We start from the raw sequence: 26281 nt of genomic DNA on the forward strand, positions 1-26281 counted from the left end.
ATAAGAGACGATTTGTTAAAAAAAAAAAATCGATGCTGTTTGTTGTAATTGTTTGGAGCCTGGTGACATAAAAGCAGGTGTGACCAGCAAAACCCGCCTCAAGCTGCGTCCACACTCAGTCTGGATCCATGTGCATTCACCACGTCTGGACAGGGCGCTCATTGCTGCTTCCAGCTGCGGTGTGGCCGGAATAGCAGAACAAAGTCACAATATTAGGAGGTGAGATGGAGTAAAACTCCACCCAGCGCGGACGAGGGTGTAGAGTCCGGGGGAGGCGGAGCCGGAGCGGCGGAGTCTCAGTCCCGGTCCCGGAGCCGGAGCCGGAGCCCGGACAAGTCCCTCAGCAAACTTGTGAGTGGGGCGGTGGGGGGCGACGTCCGAGTCCGGGTGGCGGCGGCCCAGATGGCGGTTGTGGTCACGGCGGCCGGTGTGGCCGCGGTGCGGAAAAGTGGCTCCGTGGAGGTGTGGGTGCGGGAGCGGTGGCACAAAGTTTTGGCCGAGCTGAGCGAGGACTCGCTGACGGTGAGCTGCGAGGACGGGGCGCTCAACGGCTCGTACAACGGCAACAACAACACCGCCGGTCACCCCGGAGAACAGCACCCCGGAGCCGGTCCATTCGCCGACTCCCCGGAGCCGGTACCGGAGGCGATCGCCAACCGCAAGCGCTGCGTCCGGGTGTCGAAGCAGGAGGTCGGCGGGCTCGGGGTGAGCATCAAGGGCGGCAGGGAGAACAAGATGCCGATCCTCATCAGTAAGATCTTCAGGGGGCTGGCCGCTGACCGAACCCAGGCGCTGTACGTGGGCGACGCCGTACTGTCGGTCAACGGCGTCAATCTGCGGGACGCGACCCACGACGAGGCCGTGCAGGCGCTGAAGCGGGCCGGCAGAGAGGTGACCCTGGAAGGTAAAGGTGTGTGTGTGTGTGTGTGTGTGTGTGTGTGTGTGTGTGTGTGTGTGTGTGTGTGTGTGTGTGTGTGTGTGTGTGTGTGTGTGTGTGTGTGTGTGTGTGCGCGCACAAGGAATACAGTTGGTTGGAAAGGATGTGTGTGTGCATACGTCTTAAAAGAAGGGACAAAATACCTGAATACCCACCAGCATTGGACACTTGAGATATGTGTCCTCATTATTCGAAAGGCCATTAAAGCTGTGTTTCTGCAGTGTAAAAAGTATTTTTTTTAAATATTTTACATGCGTCTTCCTGATTTTTAAATTATCCATAGTCATTGACGAAATATCGTCAAATGAGCAATATTGAGGTATTAATAAAAAATCTCTGGTTTTCCTTCCTTCCGCCCTTCTTTAATCACATTAAGTTACAGTTCACATTGTGACAATTCAAGTCAAGTTGACTTCTATACTCCTGAATCACGGTACAACCTCAAAGGGCCTCACAAGCTTCACATTCCACATCGAAATAAAAAACAAAACTCCACGGTGCAAGACACCTTGAAAGAAAGGGGAGAGCAGGGTGAGGTAGGAATGAGGGAGGTAAAGAGGATGTACCAACATACAGTAGTTAGAATTTAAGATTTAGGTCTTGTCAAAGTGAAGACATTTCAAGGCATTCTGTTTTTGTTCCTTGTGGTAAAAAAAAAAGGTCTTATCCTTGGATCGAAGATTAAAAAGAATTTTGTCACATACAGATAGAAAAAAAAAAACATGATCAAAATAAAAAATGAGAATGAAAATACTATTAAGGTTAATAAGAAATACAAATCTATATATAGCATCAAAAAGAAAAAAAATACTGGATCCACTAAAATGATGACTATAATCATGTACATTGTGCAATATTTTTTGTGCTTAGTTGTGAACTGAGAATAATAATAAATATCGAGGAATATAAATGTGTGCAACTATTACAGCAGTGAGGTGGACACAGTATTTATGAGGTGAGTCCTAGTTTGTGACAGAGTTCATTGTGCTTATGGCTTGGGGGAAGAAGCTCTTTCTGAGTCCCTCTGCTCTGGTCTTGTGGCTGCGGAGGCGTTTGCCTGATCGTAGCCACTGGAACAGTGTAAATAGGACTGGGTGGTCTATATTCTGTGAAATATAACAATCAAGAGTAAAATTAAACCATTTGAGGCAGAAACAACCTTTTAGTCACAAGGTCGGAGCTGCAATCAAGTTTTGTCGTGAAAAACTAAACGTTACTGGCTTTGGCCCTTTTATAGGCATTTCAACGGGTGAGAAGGACAGTGGGCTTTTAAAACTTTCAAATATAACTCTCATGAATGAAACCAAGTCATTTTGAGGCATAAATAAGGTTTCTGTGACAGGGTTGATGCTGCAATCACTTTTTGGCAATCTGTTTTTGGCGGACGATCTCTTTTTGGCACGACACCGGCAGAGAAGACCGGTAAACGTCAACGGTACACAGCATTTACCGTCCGGGTTAAAATATTTTAACTTTCTGCCGTCCTGTGTGACGGCATTGCAACCGGATGTTACACAGGCGAGAAGCAGACTCTACTGCTCATGTCTACTGCAGCTGCCGGAGACCCGGAGTTTTGGAATCTGATCCGGTAGATGCCGTTTTTGTTTTTTTTTCCTGGAATGTCGCACTTAAATGGCTTAAATAAAAACCGTGGAATGATTTGAAAGTTTATTAATTTTTTTTTTTCCAATTTATAAATTGCATGGAGGCTGTTTGGTGCTTGTAGCGAGGAAGCAGATGGAGGATTTGGACGTGGTAGTCTCGCGTGGCGCAATTTGTCTGGTAAAGTTGCGGCTCCACATTATTACTTATATAATAATATAATATTATGCCGTTATGCCGTCTCCGTGTTCCATGTGAATGCAGTATTGGTACTGTAGGGGGGTGAGTGCCATCCTCATGGTACGTTCAGCCAGGCGTACCACTCTCTGCAGGCCTTTGTGGTCCTGAGAGGAACAGTTCCCACACCAGGCGGTTATGGACTCTAACAGAATGATCTCGTTGGCATCAGTTTAAAAGGTTTCCTGGATCTGTGGGGGAGACTCTGAACTTCCTCATTTGTCTGAGGTGATAAAGGGGCTTCCTTGCCTTTTTCACCTGTATCTGTGTGAAATGTCCTTGTCAGGTCCTCGGTGATATTTATACTGAGGCACCTCAAGCTGCTCATCCTCTCACCTGGGGCCCCGTTGATGGTGAGGGGGGTGTATATCCTCAGTTGCGTCCTTCTGAAGGCCACGTTTTGTTCCTTGTTTTTTTTTTGCCATTCAAGTAGAAGCTGTTGGCCTGGCACCACCGTGTCAGGTCCTCCACCTCTCCCCGGAAGACCTCATCTTTGTTTGAGATCAGACCCACCACAACTGTGTCGTCAGCTAACTTTACAACGGTGTTGGAGCTACTCTTGGCTACATGGTCATGAGTGTACAGATAATGCAGCAGAGGACTTATGACGCAGCCTTGGGGGGCTCTTGTGATGGTGGTGCGGAGGATTGAGGTGTCTGAGTACTGCCTTCAAGCGAAAACAGTGACGATTTTGAATCGAGCGGCATCCGTTTTAAGCGACAATTCCTTGTGATATGAATCTGCGATTGAGCAGATGCAGGAACAACAACGTGTGTGTGTGTGTGTGTGTGTGTGTGTGTGTGTGTGTGTGTGTGTGTGTGTGTGTGTGTGTGTGTGTGTGTGTGTGTGTGTGTGTGTGTGTGTGTGTGTGTGTGTGTGTGTGTGTGTGTGTGTGTGTGTGTGTGTGTGTGTCCGTGCACGCTAAGAATTATGGGCCCCGGGAACTCACACTGTCTGTTCTACTGTTACCACTCCACCTGACACAAAAACCTTGAGAATTTTCATTTGCGATGACAGAACAACCCCCAATTTGTTTGTTTAAAAACCGGTCTGCTGCTCCTCCTCAGGTCCACATGCAGAATTCACACGTTCACAGAGGGATAAGGAGGGCTCACTGGTAACAGGGAAGGTGGAGACAGTTCTTTTAGACGTGAGGTTTCAACTGACAAAGTTCCTATTCGCCATTGATCAATCGGAAGAAACATTTTAAATATTGTCAACTAAACAGTAAAAATGATTAGAAACCAAGGGAGATGTTCAAGGTCAGGGTCCCTGACCTGACCTGCTGTTATAAGTTAATTCTAAGTGCCACCACTGCCTCGAGGGTAGTCATTTACTCTTGGAAACCGACAGAATTGATGAGAGTCAGGACAGAAGCACATGTCAGTGCACAACAGGAAAGGAGTCAGTGCACGGTTACCCCTCGTTGACCTCCGACATGCCTCGCCTGCCATCACCTTGCGCGTGTGCGTGTGTGTGTGTGTGGTAGACATTGGCAGTGCCCTCTTCTAGACTCTGATGCTATAATCTGTGTATTTGATGTGTGTTTTGTAATGTGAGTGAAAAACAGACTGTTTGCCAAACTTAATGTTTATGTCCTCATCCAAGCTATCATCACCTGTACTACTGTTTGCAGAGTGTCTCTTTGTGAGCACATGATAGCACAGACAGTACCGACTGGGTTGGTATTGCTGGCGGTGATGACCGGAGGGAAGATGACAAATGACGCCAGCCTGATCCTGTCATCATTTACCATTTGTCTGGCCCGGCCTGCCCACTTCAGCCACCGCTCTATTATTTTCTGTTGTTATCAGTGTTTCACAACAATCCAGAGTGAAAATCTGCTGCTTTCCTCATTGCAGGCATCGTGTCAGGGTCTCTTCTATTTCTCCCTTACAAGTTTGTCTGGAATTCCCATCTGACGGTTATTGTGCCAGCCTGATATATATTTGAATGGATATTATTTTGGTGGCTGATTTTAATGAAACTTGAAACTGGCTGCAATTCTTAATATCTTTGCTTACCACCTACAGCAGTAGGCAATCCATGGTGGAAATGATGCCAAAGCTATTACGGAAATTATTTTATACTGTAGCTACTTTAGTTTCCTCCATAAATCCTTGGAAGAGAGAGAGAATTATGCAAACATCCTCCCAGCACCGTTTGAACACATATTTAGGTTAAGCTCAATATTCATGATGTAAAGATACACTGATCAGCCACAACATTTAAACCACTGACAGGTGGAGGTGGTTGTGAATGAATTGAACATTGCTCATCTCGTTCCAATGGCATCTGTCAATGGGTGGTATATATTAGGCAGCAAGTGAACAGTCAGTTCTTGAAGTTGATGTGTTGGAAGCAGGAAAAATGTGCAAGTGTAAGGATCTGAGCGACTTTGACAGGGCCAAATTGTGGAGCGAAAAGCCTAGACCGCCTGGTCTGATCCCACAGAAGAGCTACTGTAGCACAAATTGCTGAAAAAGTTAATGCTGCTATGATAGAAAGATGTCAGAGCACACTGTACATCGCAGCTTGCTGCGTATGGGGCTGTGTAGCCACAGATCGGTCAGAGTGCCCATGCTGACCCCTGTCCACCGCTGAAAGCACCTACAATGGGCACGTGAGTGTAGGAACTGGACCATGGAGCAATGGAAGAAGGTCGCCTGGTCTGATGAATCATGTTTTCTTCTACATCATGTGTATGTTCGGGACTGATCCGATCGAGCACCTGTGGGATGTGCTGGAACAACAAGCCCGATCCATGGGGGCCCCACCTCGCAACTTACAGGACTTAAAGGATCTGCTGCTAACGTCTTGGTGCCAGATACCACAGGACACCTTCAGAGGTCATGTGGAGTCCATGCCTCTACGGGTCAGAGCTGTTTTGGAGGCACGGGGGGGAGCTACACAATACCAATGGTTATAAGTGGTGGTTTTTATGTTGTGGCTGATCAGTGTATATTCTAGGGTCAATTCTTTTGAATTCATGTGACGAGATGGAACAGGAGACAGAACAAAACATTTGCTTTCTGGCCCCTCTGAAACAGCAGTAATCACTGGAAATGGCAAAAGTCTAATTTAAGCTCTTTTCCTCTGCTACTTAGCAATCAACTGTATAGCCCCTTTACCACATGGAATGAAAGCTGTAAATCAACTGGCAAAGTACCCTATTGGAGTAATGTATGAACACAACCTGGTGTTGATGTTCCGCAAAAGTAAAATCATTCATTCCGTAAAATTTCCCACTCTCGACCGAGTATCATTTCCGAGAAAATGCCGTAACGGCTGTGAATGGAAGCGGTAACATTGCCGCTACAAGCACTGAAAGTAGGCATGGAGGCAAATACTGGATAAGCAAAAGCAGTGGGTTTTTACGAATATTTATTTCGTACACATAATTCAAATATTATTTGTTTTCCGAAAGAAAAATAAAACATTCAGGCAAAAAAGCTAGTCGGTTCTGAACTGTGGAGCTCAGTCAGCTGCAAAGACTTTTATTTATTTTTATTCTTAAATGTTATAATTCTTCTTCTTAAAAATGCTACTCACATCCTAGACGTGTCTTTTAGAATTAGGGACATCCGGCACAAGTACCTTCTTGCCCGCCGGCTGCACCGGAGCGTGGAGATGGAGCAAGCGGACAGGGAGAGGTTGAACGGGTGGAGAACGTTCCTTCTCCGAGGTAGAGAGTGTAGGACAGGTTGATAAAGATCACACTGATTTAATAACATTGGGGTAAGCTTATTTCATCCAGGGGCTCTGTCTCCTCTCCGACAGCGGAGGGAACAGAGTCCGTCCTGGAGGGCGGGGAGACGGGGAGGTGGAAACCGAAGCGCTGGTCTCTGAGAGCCAGGAAAAAAAGGAAACCGATTGAGATTGTACGTCTTTGCCGACAGATTGTCCAAGCGATCGCATCTACACTGGACATAACGTACTAAACCTAACCCATTACATACTGTATCTGTAACTGTATCTGTCATCTAATGTTGGAACAGACTCCATACGGAACTTTTCCGTAAAGGAGGCCAATGTGTGAATGACTACCTATTGCCTTTGGCGGATATTTTTTATCCAGCAATGTTATGGATTCCATGTGGGAAAGGGGCTTAAGTCACTTACATACCTGTGCTACGTGTGTTTTTATGAGGGCAGTTTGTATGTATCCTGGCCCATTGGCAAGGATTTGTACTACACATTGATTTTGTCGCGAAACTGTGCTGAAAGCACCAGTAAATGTGAAAAGAGGGATCCAGGGCTCCAGACTAACTAGTAACTAACTCCACTAGTAGCACTGGTACTCCCTACTGAAAATCTCATGAGCACCAGCGCAAAATTTAAGAGCGCCACTGAAATTCCACATGCAACGCAAGACATTTGTATTGTTTTCCATTTTAACTGTATTACTGATGGGTGCTTTGGTAATAAATAGACAAATTACAGAAATAACAATGTGCTGTTTTATTTTAAAGGAAAAAGTCACATAGTGAAGTACAGTAGTGCTTTTACAGAAAGGTTATTTTATTTTATGTCTCTTCATGGAACGAAACAAGCACCATACGTAATTGAGACACCTTCTCAGTGACTCCTACTGATTATATGATGACGATTAAAACCCCCCCATAAAAACAGTCGGCATATTTACCAGTCGCGCTGGTGCTCCTAGTTATAAAATTTAGTGGCACTGTCTCCAAAAATGGTCGCAAAATGCGACTCAACGGTCGTAATGTTCACTGTAGCCCTGGGATCTGATTCTGCATTGATTCTGGGTTTGGGTGCATTCGCTGATGACTGAACGGATGAGTTTTGTGTGCCTGTATCTGGAGGATTCTTTCAATCGTTTTTGCTCGGAATGTTGAAGTTTGAGAGAAGGTTTACCATATACATTAGCAAACATTTACCAAAGAGAGAGAATATTGAAGCATGACATGCCGGAGAGACACTTTTCTTGCTATGTAGGTGAGGGGTCATTCAAGGAATTTCACTTGGTTCAAGATGCAACATGTAAACTCATAAGAAAACTTCTTGAAAAATTGTTGAGAACTAGAAAACCCAATGAACAGAATGTGAAAATTGCAGGTGTCAAACAGAAAACACACATGGTCGGCCACTAACTTTGTGCGGGGTTTAAGTTTGTAAGTTGGTCAGAACGATAGTGTGGTCCGGTACATTGGGGTAAAACCACAATTATCCACGGGAGCTCTTTTTTGGTCAAAGAGTTACTGTCATAAGGTTTAAAAATAAGTGTAAATATTGTTGCTGGTTTATTTTACTGAAGCTGCCAAAATTGGCCTACTTTTGTTGGCTCCAAATTCAAAGGCAGTGACATGCTTTATTGAACCAGGCCATCATCATAAATTGAAACAAGAGATTTTTCTGGATGGATGGAATCTATTGCAATGATATGATGATCCATGGAGTGTAATGTCTCTGTTTCAATGTCTGAAAGTTATTTATAGAAGGGAACCAACCACTGGCTTGCAGTGGATATTAAAATAAGTTTGTAGGATAAGGTGCTATTCTGAAAGAAATGAACTATTTGGAGTTCACCAATACAAAAGACAAACAGGCTTGCTTTTAATGCACAAAACACGCAAGTCATTTATAAACTGCAAGGTACAGCACAAGTATGAATCTCTGTTTTGTGAACGTGAGCCAAGAAGATAAAGGGATATTTATTGATAATTGCACTTTTCATCCAAGAGATCAAATGTATTCTCATTCTTCAAAGAAAAGAGAATGGCCATGCACTGAGTTTGCCCAAACTGAGTTTGGCTCAATTGACAGTCAATGATCGGCAATATGTTTCCTATGAACATGCCAAGTTCAATATAGATGATGTAGACAGAACGCTGTTGTCAAGAAGCTAGATAGATTGCAAACACAATATTCTAATGGGTAGTAAAAGGTAGAACGGAAGATAGACTAATCATTTGTATCATGACAGTGTGGGGAGTCAAAGTTTGTGAGCAGCCTTTACCCAGGCCAATTGTACACTCTAAAGACAAAATAAAAAGGCCGCTGTCATTCTTAATTGTCCTGAATGCACCCTTAGTTGGGACTTTGAATTGATGTCCTCCGCATACCTCTTTTGAGTTCCAAAATACGAGAGTATGAGAGTTGTCACCATAGCAATCAAGCTGCTCCAGATACTATTGGACTTGACTTTGTATGGTCTTGGTTTGGTTGAAGAAAGCCTTATTGATTGTGTTATGAAGAATTATATTTACTTCACTCATGGTCTTATCTATTGGTACAAAATCGACGTGCCACAAAAGTAACAAACTCATCATCCTAGATTCAAAGACCCCCCCACCCTGTGTCTTCGCTCATTGGCTGTAGCTTGTTGCGTCACTCCCAACTCTATCCCGACCAGATCAGATATTGAACATGCTTGATATCTCGCCGGCGTCAGCGAGCGCTCAATGAGCGCTCGGATCGAGTCGTGAGCAGTTCACACAACACTCTCGTCTCTCACAGGAGCGCGCTATGATTTGCCCTCGATCTGGGGCTTTGCTCTGTGATCTCCAATAACCTGTCGGTGAGCAGAAAATCAGCCCACGCCCCACAATTTTAAGTGCAATTGCCAACAGCACACATCGAGCAAGGGGGTATCCGGGATGGGGGGGTGCTGGTAGATTAGTGTGGGGGTGTGGTTGGCCAGTGGGCCCCCTGCCGGATGGGCCCCCTGCCGGATGGGCCCCCTGCCGGATGGGCCCCCTGCCGGATGGGCCCCCTGCTGGATTGGCCCCCTGCCGAATGGGCCCCCTGTTGGATGGCTTCGGGTCCTGGCAGCTTGGGCCTGGTGCCGGGTGGTTTCTGGGGCGCTGCAATGGTGGTTTCGGGTGGTTGGTCTGTCGGAGCGGGACCTGGCTCGGGACCTGCGGTCCGTGCCTGGCATCTGCGGCCCAGGTTCTGCGCCTGCGCCTGCGTCTTAGACGTGGGGGTGGGTTGTATGTGTGTGCCTCAGGGGTGCAGGGTCTCATTGCTCTCTCTGGGACTTGTTTATGTTCTTCGGGGCCGTGCGTGGATGTGCTCTGCGGGCTTCCGGCCTCTCTGAGTGCTTGGGGGTCTTCCGTGGATGCAGGGCGGGGTGATTGGGGCTTTCCTACACTCGTGGAGTGTCTATATGGCTGCAGGACTCAGGGGTAGCTTCAGGGCCTTTTCCGCTGCTTGGAGGCGCCAGGATATAATTCCAAACTCATACACCAGAACCAATTGGGACAAGTCCCTCACACTCACCAGTGGACACATCACACACAAACACACACACAAACATACAAACAAACATACATACATACATACATACATACATACATACATACAGATGGATTCATCACAGGCGCACACACACATCCCCAGCATCTGCCTTGAACACACCCACAACACCCTCCTATTTACATCCCTCTCCTTTCCTCCCTCATTTACTGCCATAACTATGACTGGAAGAGGCCACATACCGAATTGCTGTTCCAGTTTTCCTGGACTTAATTAACTCTGTTTCTGTTTCTCGATACATCTCATCTGATGTTTTTATGTTTACACTTTTCCATGTTAATGTTGTTGTTTGGTTCTATGTTTATTTGTTTCACCTGTGGTGATTCTCCTCCTCTTGGAGTAATGATTAGTTATTTATAGACCGAAACCTGGAAAGATCGTTCTCCAAAGAGGAGGATTGTTGGCAGTCATGTACAATAGAAAAGCTGTGCTCTTGTCATCCCACAGGTCATCCACAGGACAGAGTTGTTGCAGTAGTTCTTGATGATTTAAGAATAAATAAAGAGTCTCATTGCAGGTTGAGAACTTCAACTCCACTTGCAGACTAACTCTGTCCTGAATGCAATATAATACGAATACTCTGTGTTGTATGCCCAGCATGCTGACATTACAGGTTATAAAAAAAAAATGAAATGAAAATCAGCCTATAATCGTATAGTCTGAACTCAACATAATGGTCTGTATATCGGGGGGTGATGACATCACGACTAATCGACTGAAATTCTTGTTGAAGTCTGCCACTAAAAAAATGAAAATGCCCATCCCTAAAACTAACCTAATAATAAGCAAGTCAATTTTAAACCATGTTTGCCAATGTGTTCTCCGTGCGTAAAAACAATGATTCACATTGTTATTTTGTGTTATATTGCAATACCACATAACATCAAGATGTTCCTCTCAAAATTAAAAGTGATCGGACACTCAAAATAACTAATGTTTGTACAGTAAGTCACACTCACACACTAGATTCCATGCGGTCCTTGGCAAGAATTTCTATAAAGTTCACCTTTCATATTATCTTGTATTGGTCTTTTAATGTTGGTGGGCTACCTTTGTGTTGTGTCTTTGGAGAGAGGGGGAAAGTCCACAGCGTCCAGAACAGGTGTAGGTAACACGGAGGAGTTAAGTCTTTGTTTGTCTTTGTGGTCATTACAAAGATGCCTTGAGGTGAGATGTGTGAAGGTCTTTTCTTTTATTGGCTCCAGTACTTTCTACCTGCTCCATGCCTGCAAGAAACCAAAGCCCTCACGCTGCAATCAGCTCGGTCAAAGCGTTGTTTTGTCTGTCCGCCTCATTCGGTTCTCCTTCCAACTTACCAATGTCAACTCTCAGATGACCTGCGGGGATACGAATGCGAAAGCCGTGTGGTTAATGTACACAAAATACAGTCTTTATTTCCCCTCTGTCCCTCTAGTGTGTTTTCCCAGTTTCTTTAACGGGGCCCCCTGTCCACCCAGAAACATGAGCATCATGGCCCGCAACTAAAATATGAGTCTGAAGCCTCATGTGAGGCCTCAGGTGTGACCTCCCTGCCCAGAAAATGTGGCCGGAGGCTCAGTTTGTGGGCGGATCCACTCTGGTTCCATCACTACCAGAAACCAGGGCATGCCTCTTCAGTTGTGTAAGCGTATGGAGATGCACATGCACAGTTTCTCTGGCTAGAGAGTAGGCTTGGGTGATCTTGCAAAATTCAAATCGGAGATCACTGGGGTGCAGCGATTGTATCGTATATGATTGTACCCCACTGCGCACGCATAGAACGTAATGTAATGTGGCAAATGTCTGGGCAAGATATATTCATGAGGAACTCCTCATGAACCTCGAACCTTAACACCAAAAAACATCTGTCATCAATATCAATCGCAATCGATGGAGTTGATCACCGATGGACCATGTAATCGTAAATCAGCCCAAGCCCACTAGAGAGGACGATTTTAAAGGGCTATGCACTGCAGTTCGCCCTTCATCCACCAGTGTTTCCTGGAGTCACACAGATGGAAGTCTTGGACTCAACCGTCTCCATCCTGGAAGGGGATTTTCAGTCTTTGCTGGAGAAGGGCGCTTTTTGACCCATAGTGGACAGAGAGAAAACTGCAGCTTCTACAGTAAATATTTCCTCATTCCAAAAAAATCCAATTGTGGATCTGAGAATTTTAAACAAAACATTGTGAAAGCTCCCGCCTTGAATGTTAACACACAGTTACCTGTTCAAATTGATCCAATGGGGAGACTGGTTCACATCAGTGCATTTGAAAGATACTTACTTTCACATAATTATTGTGGAAAGGCACATGAAATGTCCAAGGTTTGCCTTTCGGGAAATAGCATACGAGTATTGTTTTCTCCCATTCGGTCTCTCTGTGGCCCCCAAAATATTCACTATTTGTGTAGAGGCAGCTATTGCTGTCTGCACACCCAGGGAATAAAGGTTTTCTCATATCCGAACACTCTCCTGATAATAGCGGGGTCCAAGGAGTCTGCACACTCCCTCACGGGATGCGGGTTTGCTGGTGAATTGGAAAAAGAGCGCTCTGGTTCCAGCCCAGCGTACTGTGTACTTAGGTCTCGGTCGATGCATGTACGGCCGACTCCGAAAAGGAGATTGGCTGTGGTGACTGCAGCTTGCAATCTGTCCTTGTGCAAGGTTGCCAGGGCACGTTGGGTTATGGTCCTGCTAGGCTTGATTGCAGCTCCCTCAGGCGCAGTCCCACTGGGTCTTTTCAGAATGAGACCCCTGCCACACTGGTTTATAAAACAGCAGGGTCCGGGGACCACTCTTGTGTACTGACCATTATACAGGAGTATCAAGACGGCCTGAGGTTTTGACTAACCCACGGCAATCTCATGGAAGGGGGCCGTCTGGGTCCGGTGACACTGCATTTGGTGATAAAAACAGATGCCTCTATGTACAGCTTGGGTGCTGTTTGTGATGGCTGAATGGTCAGCGGGCACTAGGGGGCTTACCAGTCCCGACACATCAACGTATTGAAATTGGAGGCAGTCCAGTTGGCCTTGTTGCACTTTGCTCTGCAGGTGAGGGGACACCACATTTTGATACATTCCGAAACCACCACCACGATTGCTTTTATCAATCGTCAGGGTGCTGTCTGCTCCCTAGCCATGCATCAGGTCGCCTCAAGAATTCTCCTGTGGGCCCATTTCCACCTCTGTTCCCTGTCAGCATCTCACATTCAGGGCAGGGAAAACCTGGGAGCGAGCTTATTATCGAGGGGACGGCCGCAAGCATCAGATTGGCGCATTCATCCGCTGGTCATGGATATGATCTGGCGTTGATTCGGCCGAGTAAAGATGCATTTATTTGCTTCACGAGACACAGCTTATTGTCCTCTATGGTACTCCATTCAGAACAAAAACCATCCTTTGGGGCACAACGCTCTGGCTCACCACTGGCCTCGGGCTCTTCTGTATGCATTCCGTTGTCTCCCGCTGTTACAGCATGTGCTGGACAAGGTGAGGGAGGACAGGGTGGAACTGGCTCACCTGGCCTTGAGTGGGACGAGCTGTTAAACAATGGCTTACCCATGGAGGTGGTGAAAATAATTCAAAGCGCTAGCGTCCCGTCAACGAAGGTGCTTTACACATCCAAGTGGCTAGGCTTTGAGTGCTGATGTATGGTGCGTGGAGATGACTCATTACTCTTTAATATTGGGGTCATACTCAGTTTCCTCCAAGGCATACATGTAAAAGGATTGGCACTGTCCACCCTCAAGGTGTATCTGGCCGCTATATCGGCCTGTCATAATTGAGTGGATGGCAAGCCACATTTTGGCTTTCAGGTTCATGCAGGGCACCCGCCGGTTATGACCGCAGGTGCGGTCGCTGACTCCAAAATGGGATTTGGTTTTGGTGTTGAATGCATTAATGGCACCCCCATTCTAACCTCTCCATGAGGTGGGATCAGCGCTGCTTTTGGCAGTTGTCTCTGCAAAACATGTGGGAAACCTGGCCACACTGTCTGTCCATCAGTCCTGCTTGGCGCACGGATAATCGGAGGGTTAAGATAAGATAAACCTTTATTAGTCCCACAACGGGGAAATTTGCACAGTTACAGCATCAAAAAGTGAGAAAAGCACTCTTAACATCATAAAATATATAGAAAATATATACCTAAGTAGGATGTGAAGTGAAGTAAATATATACCTAAGTTGAAACCCTATCCGGCTTTTCAGCCCAAGAACATAAAAGCGAGATTCAAATCGACCACGATTGATCTCTCTTCATTTTCTCCTCCTCTTTTTCGGTCAGAGTAGGATGAGAGGCAGCATACTCTGTGCCCTGTCCGGGCGCTATTGGTCTCTGTGGACCAACCTGCTTTTTGTCGGTTTGGGAAACCCAGTCTCTCACTGGATAGTGGAAGCGATCTCTACTCCTCTGTGAGGCAGGAACCCCCAGAGGGTCTAAAAACGCATTCTACTAAGGGTATGGCTACCTCGTGGGCGCTGTTAAGAGGGCTTTCTGTCAAGGAGGTTTGCGGTGCTGCATCCTGGGCTACCCCACGCACGTTCACCGGATTCTAGTCTTGACCTGGCGCAGGCTGTTTTGACAGCCCCCTGGTGCTAGCCAGCGTACAGAGTTAGGCTACGTGAGTGAGAGTTGTTACGGTCAGGTGATACAAGCTCAGCTGTATGCGGAATCCCCACCTACGAGCATTGGGGTGGGGGTGAGGGGATGACGGTGATATATTTCACCTCCACACCCTATGAATGGGTTCTTGTACGCATGAATTGGAGTTTGATGTAACATCTACCAGTTGGTCCTTGGAATGGACAACTCCGATCCTGGGTTCTATGGCCTTGCCTTTGGGGGCCTGCATAGGACACATCGGTTCTGATCTCGCGGTCAGTGAGGGTTGAGGGTATACAGCAGAGGTCACTAATTGGCGGACCGCAGTCCAGATCCAGACCCAGACGCCGTCCTGTCCAGACCCGGACTTATAACCCATAAATTATTGAGAATTTATACATCTTGGTTTCTATTTTAATCTGCACAACTTTTATTGCCTTTACAGTACTGGAGGAGCGGTCCAGGAACGTAACGGACCAATTGTATGTGTTGTAAATCATCTCACGTAATGTTACTCAGCCAATCAAATCTGTGCATTCCGTCAAGCGTCTCACTGTTACACGTAGTCGAGAGATGAGACAAGATTGAAGAGTCACACAGTGAGAGAACTAAGTAAGTCATTCAGAGAGAAGTAATTTCACATGGCACGCTCTAAAAAGACAAAAGTAGACAGCGAGAACAGAGCTTTTTATCAAGAACAGACAGATTCTTCATGTCCATTCTTACCACGGGCAAGAATGGAAGAGGACAATCCTGAGCTCATCTCTTATCATTGCATTATTCATCAATCGGTCCTGTGCTCCCTTTCAGATGAGTATGTTGAAGTGATGAACACAATGATGAGAATGATTAACTTTCTCAGGGCGTTCTCTTCCCATCAACATCGCACGCTCAGGGAATTCCTCAAAGAAGTGGATGCACATGCTGATGACCTTCTGCTGCACAACGATGTCAGATGGCTCAGCAAAAGCAAGGTTTTGGAGTGCTTTTGGTCAGTCCCAAGGGAAATCGCAGCTTTTTTTGGCACAGCTGAAGAGCCAAAGGCAACACCACTTTTTCTCTTATTAGAAGATGAGAAGAAGATAAATATTGTGGCTTTTTTTGGTTGATATCACTTCACACCTAAATTAACTGAATTTAAAGCTACAGGGCAAAGACAATTCAGTTTTTGACCCGATGACAGCGGTTCGCTTGTTCCAGAGGAACCTTGAGGTGTTCAAGGAAGACCTGCAGGGACACTGTGCACACTTTCCAACAGTACAGGAACAGGTTCAGCGTGAGAGAGTGGTATCTTCTTTTGTAGATTTTGTTGAGAAGCTGATTGTAAACTTCAACAAATGTTTTGACAGCTACAGCTATAGCAGCTCACACTGTTCCTTCAGAACCCATTCCTCATCAAGGATATCAGGGGAGTCACACAGCACTTCAAGTGTGCAAACGCCAACGCCTCTCCAAATGCAACTGGTCAATCTCCAATTAAATGTGGCCCTGAAAGAGCTTTTTGGAGGAACTGACCCTGCCACTTTCTGGCTCCAAATAGTCTCAGAGACAGCTTTCCCAGGTCTGAGAAAAGTAGCCCTGTACATATTAACCATGTTCAGCTCTACATACAGCTGTGAGGCAGCTTTCTCCACAATGAACATTAATAAAACCGTGGCGGAGTGTGATTTATGAGGGAAAGAAAGAGAAAAGTGTTAAAGCTGTTCAGTTGTTATTGAGTGTTCTTTATTTTAAAATTTTAGATAAGTTAGTAAGTTAGTTAGATCAGTTAAGATGTGAAATGGAGTTAACAAAAAAGAAGGGAAAGGTAAACTCAAGCTACACTATATTCTAATGAAGCACTTTATTTTAAGATGCACATCTTTGAAAAGCTCTGTTATGTATTTTATTTTTAAATCAATTTTCAATTCAATTTTCAATTCATTTTCAATTGTTGATATATTATTGAATTGCACTTTATTTGATTTGACAGTCAGTTGTTTACTACATACAGACGTTGATACAACTACCTGGCTACTTCAGTATGGCACTGATGTTCCGGACCTTTGCTTGAGATGTTCTCTAACTGGACCTCTTTGAGTTTTAATTGAATACCCCTGGTATACAGTATGGCATAGTAAGAACTTGAGTTCGAAATGAAGTCAAACGTTTGGATTGTGTACAGCCCTGCTTTAACAAACTTAAAAAACGAGAGTTCTTACCGGTGGCCTCACTGACCAGCTGAATTTGCAGTGGAAGAATGACAGGCGGTGACCCAGTATATAAACTGGGGGGCGGGCCTTATGATGGTTGCCCAAGTGGCCCAATCACAGCCTGTCAAGGCCAAGTGAGCCTTGGTTGGTTTAAAGGGTCTTTCAGCTTTATTCAGTGGAGCTGTCTGGAGACAGCATAAGGCATAGTAAGTGTAAGTAGTCATTTGTGAGACCAGAGTTGTAGCACGACCCAAACATTTTCCACTGTGGTCGCCATGGAACTGTGCCCACACTCAAAACTTTTTATGGCCCCGCATGTGATTTAAAAAATAAAATAAAAATAAATAAAATAAAAAAGTGGTGCTGGAGCCGATAAAAACCTGTGACTATGGCAGGGTCATTTGTCCCAGGACTGAAACTCGGGTGTAACCTTTCCCACTAATGAGAAATGCCAGATGTTAGCAGGTGTTACTGGGTTTTTGGTGCAGTGGGAAAGCGGTATCAGAGAGAGAAAGCAGGAGGGTGGAGTGCCAGTGCCAAGGATACCAGCTCATTGTCACGGTAGCAAGTAAACTCTGTCTCTCTGTCTGTCTGTCTGTCTGTCTGTCTGTCTGTCTGTCTGTCTGTGTGTGTGTGTGTGTGTGTGTGTGTGTGTGTGTGTGTAAAACATGTCAAAGAGTCTGAGACAGACTCAGAAATATAATTAAATACATTCCATTGCGAAATTTACTTTTATTTAATTTAACCCGGTTTTACCGTCGACACTCAAGTGGAGCGTCTCCTCTGAGAATCAGTATTTTATTTATATATATATTTCTGTTTATCATTACTACAGTGAGGTTCTACCCAGGAGTTAGCTGTACCAGCTTCCATATAGTGGAATAGAAACAGGCCCAGAGGGAATACACACACAGGGTAACGAGGATAAACAATATGGAACGCTCCCCGTTTATTTTCTGCTCCACTGGAATGGAAAGGGTGTAGCTGCAGCTCTTCATCTGGACATGGCATTGCGAGCTTTGAGTTTGCACTCAAAGGTCAGTCGGTTGGCGTCACCTTAATGAGAAATGATACAAATCCAAAGCTGTGGTATATCAAACAACAACAACGGTATGCTTTGAAAAAGTAAGCACAAATGATTTAATGGATTTGTGTGTGTGTGTGTGTGTGTGATCAGCGCTGACATAAAGACGATCAATAATTGCCTCCCAAAATGACATCCACTTAACTCGCGCACACACACACACTCTTCTTATTATTATGATTATGCTCAGTGCTTGAAGTGCTTGCATGTTTTCCTATGGGGTTTCCTAATTTGGAACCCAGAAAATGAGGCAGATCTTGATCTTAACGTTTGTGTGTGTGTGTGTGTGTGTGTGTGTGTGTGTGTGTGTGTGTGTGTGTGTGTGTGTGTGTGTGTGTGTGTGTGTGTGTGTGTGTGTGTGTGTGTGTGTGTGTGTGTGTGTGTGTGTGTGTGTGTGTGTGTGTGCAACAAAAGAGCCAGAGTGAATAATTATACTTTTGTGTTTTTCTTCTATTTAAAAGGGACCTGAGATGAAAATCAAAAGTATCAGGATTTTTATTTTTTATTTTGGCCATCTTACGATGGCCTTCTTGACTCCCAAACGGATGGATGGATGGATAGAAGGATACTTTATTAATCTCCTTTAGTCATCTCCCTTTCTCCAGAGGGAAATTGCGGTGTTACAGCAGCTCACATCAAAACAAAAGGCAATAATAATAATAATTATAAAGCAATAGAATAAAAATATGCAATAAACCTGAAATGAATAACAAACAAAAAAAAACAAGCAATACAAGAAAATCCGTAATAAACAAGAACATATTAACCTAAAATTCACAATGAACAAGAAAAACGTGGCAATATAGAACAAACCTAAAAATGATATAAAACTAGGAAGATTTTGCAAAGTTAGGTGTAAAAATCTATCAACAGTTTACGAAACGTGGCATTGCGATACTGGCAAAAGAGCAACACTAGAAGAATCACAATGCATATCCAATCGTCAGCTAGATATCATTGAAACATTGAATCGCCAAAGGTCCCTGCCAGTCCCCCGTCCTCTTCTGTTCTTGATTTTAAAGTCCAAATGAAATCATTTCCTTTGTCTCAAATATACGTAATCCTTACTGGCCAAATCAACCCCCCCCCCCGAAACAACCAGCGGTTTACACATCCATTACAACCAGGCCGCCAACGGATTGGGTCCATTCTTCCGGGCTGAATTGACCGGCATTGTGCTCAGTGACGCACGCTCGCTATTCCATCGACCTCTTTCTAGTCTCCCCATCTGACAGCGGCGGATTTGTGTGTGGGCTGCTCTGGATTTGTAGTCGGGATCAAATGGTTCCAGGTTCATAACAGCTCAGTGAGCCACCAGTATTACGCCTATTACAGCCAATGCGTACAGTGGGATATGCCAATAAAACATCCAGGGCATACGGAGGATTCTGTAGAATTCAGGAGCGGGGAAATAAGAAACAGATTGTGTCTCTTTTTCTGTTTCGATCTTTCGCATACCTCCACAAGCGTTCTGTGTCCTCCCTGCCATCCCAACATTGATTCAGTATTCAAAATCAGCGGAGAAAAAAACCTTCTTTAATTTACCCTTTGTTAAAAAGGTTGAAAATTATATTTATTGACTGATCATTTTTTAAATTTCAGACTTTCACGAAACAATAGCTAAGAAACACAAGAAATAAGCTTGAAAAAAAAAGGGAAATGAAAGAAACTCGCAAATTCTTCACAATAAATAAATGCCATGTCTGAAAAGGAGAAGGAAGAAGTTAACGCTTATTTCCTCGTTCCCATATTCTATATACTCTCATTTAGCTATTAACATAAATTGAGTTCATTGTTACTATGTATACTGTATATATACATAATATACATATATTGCTTCCGAATTATGGACCTCACACTGAAATTCCAGTAGTTTTCTTTATTTTTCTCCTATGTAATGTTTGAGAAAATGACAAGAGGGAGGCCACAGGCCATGGGACACATCTGTTGAGCCTGTCAGCGTTTTAGCTGAAGGTGTTGGGATGTGATGCTTTGTCCGACTCCCAATTGAGATGCAAAAATAATCGTTATGTCCAAGAACGGAGTCACCAAGGGCCGAACTCTGGACACTGATCACCGGTGCAACACGGATGCAATTACCGTCCAATAGCGTCGCCGAATACAAATGGCTCTCCAGCATTCTGAAAGATACCCTAGCTCTCAGCATTTAAATGGGATTGCTGGTTCTCAGTGACATTCCAGTGAAAATGCCCAGTGAAGACAGTTTGCCTGCTAACCTTTATCGTCTCCAAATTTTGATGTTGCGTCAAATCAGCCGAAAGAGTCCCAGGTCCCGTCCAGTGGGGTTGGGATCATGTTCCTCAATAAGCAATGATTATCTCTTGGACGTGTCTCATATCAATTTGTTTGAGGAATGAAAACGAGAAGAAATGGCTGTTTACTCGCAACTAACAATATCAATGTTATAAAAAATAAAATGAGGAAACCTCACAATGATGAGACCTTATACAAATATTTTTCAAAACTGAATGAATAAGTCATGAATTTGATTTGCATCCCCTTAGAATTTGTGAAGTCCTTGCTTAGCCTTGAGGCCCTAATTACCATAGCCAAGTCAACTATAATTCAAGGGCTGCATATCTGCTAATAAGGTAATTGAATATTACAAATGGACATATTGGGCAAGTCTTTGAGTGCTTTCCAAAGGATTACTGAAACATAAATATCAGTCATACCAACAAGTGTCTTTTTTGCCCAATGAAAACTCTATTTCCATTTCTGAGCTTTAAGCGTAAGTGGGACAGAAGTGTCTTTACTTGAAATTGTTTTACTTTGTTTCAATGAAATCACTTCTTTCGGGCAGAAATCTCCGCATGAGTTGTGGCTGTAAATCCCTGCCAGTCAGCCACAAAAATCTAAATTTAGAGCTTTGAAGTCTCCAAAAGCGCCACACATGGTCGACTTCACCCTCTCGCTCACCTCCTTTCCCCCCTGTTTTCCTCAGTCAAGTACATGCGGGAGGCAACGCCTTACGTCAGGAAGGGCTCCCCCATGTGGGAGATCGGCTGGGAGACGCCCCCCCCCGAGTCCCCCCGGCTCGGGGGCTCTCCCCCTACCTCCACCTCATCCTTCGAACCCTCCAGCCCATCCCCACCGATGTCCCTGTCCCCGCGGGCAGAGCGCCGGTGCATCCCCCTCAAAATGTGCTACGTCACCAGAGCCATGACCACGCCGGACCCCGAGAACAGGTGAGACAGAAACACTCATGAATATAAAAAAACAAAACGGACACTGTTGGATTTATGGAAAAAAATGTAATGAAAGAATTAACTTTTTTAGGCAAGAGCGGTTGGTGCAGCTACCAATGTTCTGAAATATTTGTAGGAAGCCTCGTTGCTCCTGATTCATTTATACAGCAGGAATTGATAAGGAATCGATGGAGAATCGGATGGATACGAAGAAGTCAAATCAGCCTCAGTAAACCTCTATTGATGTTTTACAGCCTTTTTTTTGTAGGCTTTGAAATATTCCCCAAATTAAAAAGGATTTACACTTCACGTTTCCAATTGAAAACCTATTCATGGCTAGCTTTAAAATCGCAGGCACCAACCTGTTCAAATGTAAATGGAGGGGGGGTGACGGAGAACTGGTCTCCATCACGCACAGTGCTTGTTTATTTTCATAAGGAAACGGAGTAAAATAAAAAAGAACCTACATCTAAAATATAAGCACACTGTCTTGGCGCACCGATCACGGGCGCCCCATCGCTGGCACCGTGGGCACAGTCGGTACCGTCAGAGAGGGAGCGGGCTATTTTAGATCGAGGGCTCCTCATAAAACATTTGGGGCTGAAGCCCCAGACGCCCACCCCTAACGACGCCACAGTCGCCAAAGTTCTATTGCCGCAATACCTGAAAGTGGCGGGGACAAAAAATCCCGGTACACGATAGTTACTGAACCAAACACAATAACTACCTAATTTCCAACTAGCTAACTAACTGATACTAACTGATTTTTAAAACGTAATGCAGTTAATGAATAGAATAATATAAATAAAATAAAAATAAAATAAGACTCAAAAAGGTAATACAGAGTGGGGATACAAAATAGAAGTGAAGGGAATAGAGTTATGTATATGGGAAAGGCTATTTGTACTGTATATACAGATATGTGCAGTAAAGTGCAGGTGAATAAAGTGAGTACGGAGATATGCAATACAGTATAAAACAGTATGACACAGCAACACAGTAACAACCTAGTACCAGCCTTGCGTGCGAGGTCAAAATGGCAAGGCTGTACTTATCCATCTAATTCATCAGTTCCAGCCAGAATAGCAGCTCTGTGTTCAACAGAACAAGCTCAGGTTTCTATTAGTTATTAACTCTCCCTGCAACTATTTGTCATGACGTCAGGTTCAACTCTTTTATGAGATTTGGTGATTGGACTTAAAAATTAGAAAATAAGACCCTCTGCTACGCTTGGCATCTTTGGTGGGGTCGCATCACAGAACGGGATAATTTCGAGTAGAAACTGATAAACAGCGTGGATTAAGAAGCGTGACAATGAAATCACTTTTGGTGTGCGTGAATTCTTTGTGTTCATCCATCCATTCTAGGTCTCCACCCTTCCATTTGGAGAATTCCATCGCTTTCGCTCACATGTGCCAACACAGAAAGTTCACTCAACTCTTTTGAGATAAGATACATTTTTGTCTGGGGTTTCTGATGAAATGTCTGAATATCAATGTTTAAGCATATAAACATTGCAATTCCTTAAAATAAAAAACATTTCTTTAAAAGGCTTAATGCGTCTTTGACATGAATTACCCAGGCAAAAGACTTGATAGTCTTGGATTCAACGTCAAGGTTAATGAACGAAAGTCCAAGGGCAGCAAAACACTCCTTGGGAAACACTGGATTCAAATGAGCTAGTTGGTATTGTTTCACCAATAAAATAGTTACAGGCATTCTGCCTGCTTATGTTGAAGCCTAACTCAAAGTTCAGCTTTTAAACACAGACCAGATGGCTAACTCATTTAACCAACCTTATTTTACCCTGTGTGTGAAAACTAAATTGGAATAATTGGCCATTCCTATCGTTAAATTCTAATTAAACTTCAGAATCCACAGTGTTTCCTGCATTGTATCTCAAAATCCAATTACCGTATATTCACGTCTCAGATTTTCTCATTATAACATAAACCTTTGTCCTTTGACCACTACCAGTTGTGAAGGAAAGAAAAAATAATTTTTTAACAATTTTGAACAGTACTCCATTGGCTCAAGCCATTTTTAGACTGCATTTGAAGCAGGGCTTGGCTGATTCTCTGTCACATGCAGAACCAGCAGGAGGCCGTCAGATACAAGTTGTTGTGGAGTTAATTGGTAGGACGCTTGGCGACGGCACCGCCGCAGCATAGTTTCAGTTTTCAACTTCCTGTCCCAAACGTGCAAACTAATGAATGCTTGCATCTCTCTCTCTCCCTCTCAGTTTGACTAATTTCCCCCTTCTTCTCACTCTACGGTATCTCCCACTCTCATTGTCATCATTACAATATTGCACCAAATCAAAGCTGTCAACCCTCCTGTTTTTCCTGGGATTCTCTCGTATTTTACCCTTCTTCCCTGCCGCCCTCCTGTTTTTTTATTTTCCCTTAAATATCCTGTATCTTTCAAAAAAACACAAGAAAAACAACAACAACCGGTGTGCTTCCGCGCTCCCTGTTTCCCCAAACAAAACCGATAGTAACAGTGTTTTTTATTGCAGATGTATTTATTGTAATTAAACGAAAAGAAAAAAAACAGCGCCCGTAACCGTGAGCGTAACAGGGAGACTTCTCAGTCCCTCTCTTACCCCCCGCCAACGGTGTGCCACTGGGACAGGAACACTTATTTTCAGTGATGATAGGCATGCACCAAATCCCCCTCCCCGTGAATCCCTGTCAATAGAAATAAAATGACATGACACATTTACTCTTGGGGTACAAACCTATAGATGTATTTTTATTTCGTTGATGCTGAACAGACAAACTACTTTGTTAACTTTGGTTTTGAAGAAGGGCTTTTCCTTGTTTCTTAGTTCCCGGTACCTAGAAAATGAGGCCTTCTCCCCACTGGAGGAATATTGGTTCCACTCGGTAGATAGTTCCCGGTCCCCAAAACAAGTCCCTGTATCCGAGGAGGAACTTTTTAGGGGAACGGGAACCATTGGAGCAGAGTTTGTAGAATTGAACAATGCCGGTTGGTCTAACTCAAGTTATTCGAGAATCATAAAGCATACCAGCCACCATCCCTAAACCATCCCTGAATATCCCTAAGCAGATGATGTAGGGATCATACAGCAACAGGAAATATAGCAACCGATGATCAGATGACGAAGAACCTAGAACTTTATTGAGGGACTACTAAGGTTCCCGTTTCAGAAGGTTCCAAATGGTTCCTAATGTATTCCTTCTTCCTCTCTCTCCATCTGTCCAGGGCACGCTCTTAGCTTCACATTTCAAAATAATAACAACAAAAACTGCATAAATCCTGCGCGGCATGCAAAGTTCCAGAAACGCTGTATGCCAACACACAGGAACGTTATGGGAGTTCATCAAAAACAGAGGAAGAGCAAAGTAAATAGATTGTTTTTTTGTCTCCCCGCCCGCGATTGATCCCTTTCTCGCCTCGTACTGCTGGTCCCGTCGCTCCTGCCTTTTTCTGCCTGTGTCTGTCCCTCGCTGCGTTGTGTATGATGTTAAAAGGCCGCTAAGCTCTCAGGCAGTTCAACCTCCGCTACGGCTCCAAGCCGCCGATGACGGAGACCACATCAAAGTTGAGTGGCGACAATGAGAGGCACCCACTTCAAAGTTCCTCTGCCCATACGGATGTTGCCAGATTCGCTAAACACTGTAAATGTAAAAAAAAAAAAAAAAAAGGGAGATAAATATTTTTGAAATCACAAACACACAGATACACAAGCACACACACACAAACAACACGTATATGCACACACGCAAACAAACAAGAAGTTTTCATCTCCGGAGAAGTTGTTGGCTCGATCCGCAATGGAATTTATTTCAAAACACAAAAAAACAGCACGCCGCAATCATTCGTAGTAAAAACACATTTCTGGCGACACTGTTCTCGGTTGGCCGAGGCACAAGCAAAATTTGTGGGTTACATTGTATATTGGGAATACGACCAGCGCTTGCAGCCAACTGTGTTTCTTCATTAGGACATTTTCCAGTCCGCCTGAATCATCGACTCCAAACCTGCTCCCAAATAACCTGGTTTAGATAGTACACAAACCATTTCCCAGCACCCACCGTGGAGGCGCCAATTATATGACTGACCATTGCATAGGAACTTTTTGAGAAGCCTGTGTGACAATATTAGGGTAAAACAAATCATTGCTGTAAAACAAGGACATAAGGACAAGGGTTACATAAATGTCAGGCGCCTCAGCATATAGGGTGTCGACGAGAAGGTTGAAGATTCTCCACAAGTAAAAATTTTTAAAGAATTATAACCTCTCTTGGGGATTGAGTCATGTGTTTGCGAGTTCAAATGTAGTCAATAATTGACTTTACTGCTTTTCTAACTGTCGCCTCTTTGAAGACACTACGACACAAGGTGAAGTTTTTGCCAGGCACATAACTGGATTTAATCACAGCACATTTTAATCAACACGCCTCTCTCACGCCTGTCAAAGTCCATAGTTGAAGCTGTTACTCAGTGACTACAACCAGGGGCCAGTGGCTTTCCAGTTCTTTGGCTGAAAGAAGCTTGGAGCATATGTAAGGTGATATTGTCTTTAATCCCTACACGCATTCGATTTGCTGGCTTAGAAAGTCCAGTCTGACCAAGTATTCGAGTATTTGCCTGCTATACTAAATTCCCAACCTGCTTTATTAAACCAACAAAAGCATTGAAAAAGCATTCTGTTCCTTGAACTGGGACCTTGAATGTTCCCTCACTGGCGCTATGTGGCATGGCACCGGCACACTCATCAGATTTTTCTAGTAAAGTGCATACCAAAGAATGTTCGAACACAGAAGCATATGTTACTTGATCCTTTGCGTTTTTGCTCCATGGCAATAGGAGGAATGGTGAACAAAGCTATTAATGGGCCGTGCAATATTCCAAGAAACAGTGCACGGCATTGTGAAAGATAGAACAGGTATCAGCTCGTCCATTTCACATAGAAAAAAAAGAAGCTATTAGGACGGACTTTTATATTTCACAAGGAGGAAAAGTTATTTTTGGAGATGAATGTGAAATCCGGTTCTAGGCTCAAGCCGCTTAGGGGCCGTTCCCTCCCTTTGAGTTGCTCAGGCTATGGAGACACGCAACACGACAAGTACTGTATGTCCCCTGGTTTAATGGTAATTGCTTATGCTAGGTTCCCAATACAAAGCAGTAG

The 26281-nt window shown here is 44.2% G+C and overlaps 1 protein-coding gene across 1 annotated transcript in view; it reads left to right on the forward strand.

The window, feature by feature from the left end:
• Positions 1-364: 364 nt before the first annotated feature.
• sntb1 (syntrophin, basic 1) overlaps positions 365-26281 on the forward strand; it is a 44242-nt gene continuing 18325 nt past the window's right edge. The window contains exons 1-2 of the mRNA XM_080006186.1: positions 365-904; positions 20880-21123. Of these exons, the coding sequence (XP_079862312.1) occupies positions 403-904; positions 20880-21123 (746 nt within the window). The 5' untranslated portion in view covers positions 365-402. The remainder of the gene's footprint in view (positions 905-20879; positions 21124-26281) is intronic.

This window comes from Zeus faber, assembly GCF_960531495.2.
Source record: "Zeus faber genome assembly, chromosome: 8".
In the NCBI taxonomy this organism is placed as follows: domain Eukaryota; kingdom Metazoa; phylum Chordata; class Actinopteri; order Zeiformes; family Zeidae; genus Zeus; species Zeus faber.